Raw genomic sequence first — 7,048 nt, forward strand, 5'->3', positions numbered from 1 at the left:
TATTTAGTCTGGAATTATTATCAGTATAAAACTGTGTGATTGTTCTATGGCAGGATGAGTTTATTGTCTGACTTCTGAGTGCCGCTCCTGTGTCCTGGCTTAACAACCACCCTGACTGTGTATCAGGCGAGCTGTGGGAACTGAACGCGAGTAGACGTCCGCTAAACAAGAGTGGTGGTTGGACGGGAGCTCTCCATGGTGCTGAAATCAGACTCCAAGTGGTTTCTTTATTTTTTAACGTTTTTTGGGGGGAGCGTTCTTCCTTTTCATTAGTCATATATTATGTCCCCTTTTTCTTCGACTGACTTTTTACTGATAAAAGCCACCAGACATTTATCTAGTTGGATTGCGCGTAAGAATTTAACAGCGCTGCACAAAACTTTTCACCTCTTTTCAGTCTGCCCTCCTGTAGCCTATGCCAGCTTTTTTTCTCTGGAACCAGTTTACGGTTCTCTTGTGGGCTCTTTTGTCAGTCAAGTTACTCTCCACACGGTGTCAGTGTCTACCAGCAAAACAATAATTTACTCAACTCCACCTAGGGACTAGCAAAAAGCCTATTTTGCGCCGACTATCAGTGAAATTGCAATGAGGTGGAAGACAGTGAGGTTGTTTCTCCTTAGGATAGCAACATCTTCCATTGTTTTCATTTGGTTCTCTTTCTTTCCGTCACAATGTACGGATTACATTTGTGAAAGGATTACTTAACAATAACTGCATTCGAGAACCGTGAATGGGTTTGGATTGTGAATCTATTTTGGCTGTTGCTTTGTATTCCGGGTGCTGTGTCTGGACAAACTACTTATTCCGTTTCCGAAGAGTTAAAAGCGGGGGCATTTGTTGGGAATTTGGCTAAGGATGTAAATCTGAAAGTGACTGAACTGGAGGCACGCAGGATTCAGATTGAATCTGGAACATTTAAGAAACATTTTGAGGTATATTTGAACACTGGGGCTTTCTTCCTTAGCGAAATGATAGACAGAGATGAGCTTTGTCCTAACAACCTTGTTTGTACTGAAAGCTTGGAGGTTATTGTTATTAATCCTTTACAAATGTAAAATGTTGAAGTAAATATACTAGACATAAACGACAATGCACCACATTTTCCTGTGAAATCGCAGACTATTCGGATTGTTGAGCTAACTGCACCAGGAGCTAAATTTCCTCTGCCTACAGGATGTAGGAGCAACTCTACTGAGTCTTATAAACTCTCCCCAAATGCCCTTTTCACACTAGAGGTACATACTGAGGCTGATCGTGGTCCATCAGTAGAGTTAGTGCTACAGAAAGCTTTAGACTGAGAGAAACAAGCTGTGATCAAACTTGTACTGATTGCTATTGATGGAGGAAAGCCTCCGAGATCAGGGACCACATAAATAATTGTCAACGTACTAGATGCAAATGGTAATGCCACAGGTGTTTTCCAAGGCCCTATATAAGGCAAAAGTCTTAGAGACAGCACCCATTGACACTACTATCCTAAGGCTTGATGCAACATACCTAGACGAAGGTATGAATGGTGAAATAATGTATTTGTTCAGCAAACAAACAAGGGGGAGGATATGATAGATTTGCAATCTACTAGAGCAATGGGAAATAACCGTGGCAAGGCCTTTAGATTATGAGGAGACCAGTGTGTATGAAATCCGAGTAGAAGCCCAGGACCGAGGCCACTTGCCTCTCGCCTCGCCTCACATTGCAAAGTGTTGGTAGAGGTAGTTGACATAAAGGATAATGCCCCAGACATCAAACTCTCCTCCCTTTTGGAGAGTGTTAGAGAGGACGCAAATAAAGGTGTGGCAGTTGCGCTTATCACGGTTATTTCTTAAAATTCTAAGCTGTTTGGGGGGGTTCTAAGCTGACATATGGAATTGTCTTAAGATGATTATACTATGGATAATTTAGCTATTTGATTTGGAACTTTAGGACCCCTTTAGGTATAATTTTTTGGGGGATAAAATATTGAATTTGGACTTTACTACTATAGCCCAGAGAAACCCATTGAATAAGGTAGCTCTGCCACATTTCACGCAGATGCGGAAGTGCGACATCGGCGGATGAGGTGGATTGAGATCACAGGTGGTTGGTGGCACTTTAATTGGGGAGGACAGTCTCGTGATAATGGCTGTAGCGGAATAGGTGGAATGGTATCAAATACATCAAACACATGGTTTTCATGTGTTTGATGCCATTCCATTTGCTCCATTAGGCCAATAGTATGAGCCGTTCTCCCCTCAGCAGCCTCCTGTGATTGAGATGCATCCAATGCAAAAAAAACATATCCTGAGCTTAAACTGACGGATTTTGATGGGGATTTTTCAAAAATGTTACTTAGATTGAGGTACCAGTGCGTCAATCACTCTAGGGGGATTTATTGATAAGGATGGCGGTAAAACCGGGAATGTGCATTGTGCCATATCTGGTGGCTCACCATTTCTATTGGAGTCATCTCAGGGTAAATACTACTGCCTCGTCCTTGGAGAAACGCTGGACAGGGAAATCAACTCTCAGTATAATGTCACCATCATAGCCACAGATGAAGGGACCCCGCCTTTGTCCAGTACTAGTATTATTACTCTGATGTTAATGACAATGCGCCACGCTTTCCAGAACCCATTGTTAATGTGTTCTTAAAATAAAATAGTCTGGCAGGATATTTTATATCTGTTGGGATTGCGCTGGATTCAAATTCAGAAGCAAATGCTCAAATATTATTTACTAGAGCCCATAAATAGGCCTACAGCTTTGCAGACACCTGTCAATGTGAATTCTGCCACAGGTAAAATGTACAGCATGCAGTCAGTGAACTATGAAGAAGTGAAACAGTTCCAGTTCCAAATTCAGGCCACATACCCTGGTGTTCCTCCACTAAGCAGCAAGGTCACTGTCAACGTTTTTATTGTGGATGAGAATGACAACAGTCCTGTGAATCTCCCGCCTTATTCTGACCACGGCTCCGTTCATTCTGAGAACATTCCCTATTCTGCTGAAGCGGAAAAATTGGAACCAGCAATGAACACCACACACCCTGACGGGAGCTGGTCTTACTCCAAATCTACCCAGCAGTATGACGTGTGTTTAGCTCTGACAGACTGAAGAGTGAGTGAGTAGATTTCCCCACGCCATTTCCACCTGCTGATGCTGAGCTGATCAGCATTAATGGTGGGGACACAGATGCTTCCCAACACTATATTAGCATATTCTATATCATTCTACTAATAGTGTTTTGAAACAGTTACTTACATGTGCCTGTAAGGCATTGTTGTTATGTTTTTATCTTTGCTGCTAATTGATAGGCAAAAGATCCAACCAAAGATCCAGGTTTGGAAAGAGGATTGTTTTGCACTGGTTTGAGAGTAGGCACATATGAACATTTGCAATCCCACCTGTGCTAGAGTGGCTACCAGGAACTATTGACTACGCTGTAAAAACAAACAAACAAACAAACAAATAATCCTGTTGTTTTTAAGGTAACTTACTGGCAGCCGTTACCTGTAAATTACTGTAAAAGTATGTTAGCGTAAATTCCAAAGACATTTGGTTTAACAGTATATTATGACCCTTTCTCTTCAGAAAAGGGCTGACTGTTTTCATGTTTCAACGCTGGGAGTCGCTGTTGACCATGATAGAAATGCACCTGACTGAAATCCTGGGCTCCTCCTGTCCTTAGCTACAGGGTGTCTATATGTAGGCTAGCATAGCAGTGGAGCCTTTGTTGAAGAACACATTTAAATACTTTGAGGTACAGATAAGTCGTCTGGGTGGAATGTCGTGAATTTTTAGTTCTACTCCTACCTAGTTTTCAATCTGATCAATTTTGGATTACTCTGGATTACGGTGTCAAGGAGCTGAGCAGCGATGGGTTTGTGTGACCGTAGGACACGTGTTTGGATACAGTGTTTTGTGCTTCTTTATTCATGGGGATTGTGTTCCGGACAGACCATCTCCTCGGTGTCAGAGGAGGTGGATAAAGGCACAGCTGTTGGAAATATCGCCAAAGACCTCAATCTAAATGTGCAAGATCTGGAATCAAGAGGATTTGAGATTGTAACAGGATCGAATAAGAGGTATTTTGACATAAACCGGGAGTCTGGGCTTCTGTTTGTCAATGAAAGAATCGACAGGGAGATGCTGTGTCAGAATTCAGTCAAATGTTTTGTAAATGTTGAAGCAATTTTGAAAAATCCAACTAATCTCCATCACATTGAGGTTAACATTTTAGACATAAACGACAATGCACCTTCATTCCGAAACTCAATTCATATCTTCAATATTACTGAATATGCCTCTCCAGGAGAGAGATTTTCTTTGCCTAAAGCTCAGGACATGGATGTCGGCAGTAACTCTGTGAAAACCTACAAGCTGAGTCCAAATGAACACTTCTCCCTGGATGTACAGAGCGGTGGCGAGCAGATGTTTGCTGAGCTAGTGTTACAGAAACCTTTAGACCGAGAGAAACAGGCTGTGATTAAGTTGATAATGACTGCTGTTGATGGAGGAAAACCTCCTATTTCCGGGACACTACAGATTATTGTCAACGTTATTGATGTAAACGATAATTCCCCATTTTTCAGCGAACAACTCTACAAAGTTCAAGTTCCTGAGAATGTCCCAAGTGGAGCAACAATTCTTACTCTAAATGCGACTGATTTTGATGAGGGTGTAAACGGAGATATAGTTTATTCTTTAACGACAAACGAAGATTCAGAAAATACAGAAATGTTCTCCATTGATCCACAGTCGGGAGTTGTCATCTCTAAAGGCAAAATAGACTATGAGGAAAGTACCGCAGATTCGTGTACAGGCTAAGGACAGGGGTCTCCCTCCTCGTAGCAAGCAGTGTAAAGTCTTAGTTGAAGTGCTTGACGTGAATGACAATGCTCCAGAGATAGCTGTAACATCACACATGGGCGCAGTAAAAGAGGACTCTCTAATTGGCACCGTTGTCGCGTCCATAAATGCAATAGATAAAGATGGAGGTAAAAATGGACGTGTTATGTGTGCCATAGTGGGAGACGTTCCTTTTAAACTGCTCTCTACTTATAATAACTATTATTCTGTTGTAGTGGACGGACCTCTAGACAGAGAGAGAACTTCGCAGTATAATGTCACGGTCAGTGCTAAAGATGAGGGCACCCCACCTCTCTTCAATACCACTGTTATTACAGTTCAGGTTTCTGATGTGAATGACAACCCACCTCGCTTTTCAGAACCCATAATAAACGTTTTTGTAAAGGAGAATAGTGCCGTGGGAGTTTTAATTTTAAGCTTGACTGCAAGTGATCCCGATGTCAATGAGAATGCTCAAGTTGCGTATTCGATGCTGGAAACTAGCAACAACATCCCTTTGTCTATGATGATAAACATTAACTCTTTAACTGGTGAGATTTATAGCATGCAGTCTTTTAACTTTGAAGAAGTAAAAAAGTTCCAATTTCAAGTTCAGGCCACAGACTTCGGTGTTCCTCCACTAAACAGCAACGTCACTGTCAACGTTTTTATCCTGGATGACAATGACAACAGTCCTGTGCTTCTCCCGCCTTATTCTGACCACGGCTCTGTTCATTCTGAGAACATTCCCTATTCTGCTGAAGCGGGCTACTTTGTGGCCAAGATCAGGGCTGTAGACGCCGACTCTGGTTATAATGGGCTGCTTTCTTATCATATCTCTGAACCAAAGGGGACCAATCTCTTCAGAATTGGAACCAGCAATGGAGAAATAAGGACTAAGAGACGAATGAGTGACAATGACTTAAAAACTCACCTGTTGGTCATTTTGGTGTCTGATAATGGAGAACCGTCCCTGTCTGTTACTGTGTCTATTGATGTTGTGGTCTTTGAAAGTACAGGTGACATGCAGACAACTTTCAGGCAACTGCCTGTAAAGGAGGAAAGTTTCTCAGATTTAAATCTGTATCTGCTCATTGCCATTGTGTCAATATCAGTGATATTTATACTGAGCCTCATCAGTTTAATAGCTGTAAAATGCCACAGGACAGACGGCAGATTCAGCAGGTACAGCGCCCCAATGATCACCACACACCCTGACGGGAGCTGGTCTTACTCCAAATCTACTCAGCAGTATGAGGTGGGTTTTAGCTCCGATACACTGAAGAGTGACGTAGTAGTTTTCCCCACACCGTTTCCACCTGCTGATGGCGAGCTGATCAGTATTGATGGAGGGGACACTTTCCAAAGGACACGAACTCTCCCTAACACAGAGAAGGTAAGGGCAACTATTACATTTTTTTTTTTTATTGCGTTGTGTCGTTTTTTTCCACTGAAAGATTATTATTATCTTGCTTGCACTTTGTATATATTTTCTTAAATATGTAAATAAATAAAAAATATTGCACGAATTAAATCCTATATTACTTACTGAAACTGTTCAAATTGTATTGGTGCAGTTTTGGTTAGGTAAAAAGAAGCTCAAAATCAATCAATGAGGTACTGTATAAAGCGTCACTATTCAGCATCATGGACAGCGACATACGGCTGCTTTGATTAGTGTCAGTCTCATTCCTGCTCACATGTTTTCTCGATTAAATTGATGCAATGTTATTAATATTCTCCTCTATTATATAAATATACGAACCTGTCGAAATATAGTAGTTCGGTTGTTTATTGTAGAAGCAACAACTGGTAAAGACAAAAATGTATGTGTACACCATAGAATGTAAGAGCTCTTGGTGTCGCTGTAGACCGTGATTATATTCAGCTGACTGCTATGTGGGGCTCCTTCCTCCCCTAACTCCCACTGCTGAAGGTAGAGTCAGGGGATGCACTTTAGATAGGCCTGTATGTAGAAACAACCGTGGAATACTAGAGATTTGTCTTGTAAAACGCGATCTTAGCAATATTACGAATCTACTGTAAACAACTCACAGAATAATCAGACGGTCAGTACATTGTGGATATTGTTGGATTCGGATTCTGCTGCTTCTTTGTTTATGGCATTTATCTTCCGGTCAGATCGTCTATTCTGTCTCAGAGGAGGTGAACAAGTGAACCGTTGTTGGGAATATAGCCAAGGACCTCAATCTCAATTTTC

At 41.6% G+C, this 7,048-nt stretch overlaps 1 protein-coding gene across 1 annotated transcript; it reads left to right on the forward strand.

Annotated features, from left to right (window-relative positions):
* Positions 1-3,755: 3,755 nt before the first annotated feature.
* Positions 3,756-4,886, forward strand: LOC123492187 (protocadherin alpha-7-like). The gene has a single exon (XM_045224372.1). It carries the CDS (start codon positions 3,856-3,858, stop codon positions 4,804-4,806), a length of 951 nt encoding a protein of 316 aa, XP_045080307.1. The 5' UTR covers positions 3,756-3,855; the 3' UTR covers positions 4,807-4,886.
* Positions 4,887-7,048: the final 2,162 nt, after the last annotated feature.

The sequence above is a fragment of the Coregonus clupeaformis genome, chromosome 13 (assembly GCF_020615455.1).
Source record: "Coregonus clupeaformis isolate EN_2021a chromosome 13, ASM2061545v1, whole genome shotgun sequence".
NCBI classification, from domain to species: domain Eukaryota; kingdom Metazoa; phylum Chordata; class Actinopteri; order Salmoniformes; family Salmonidae; genus Coregonus; species Coregonus clupeaformis.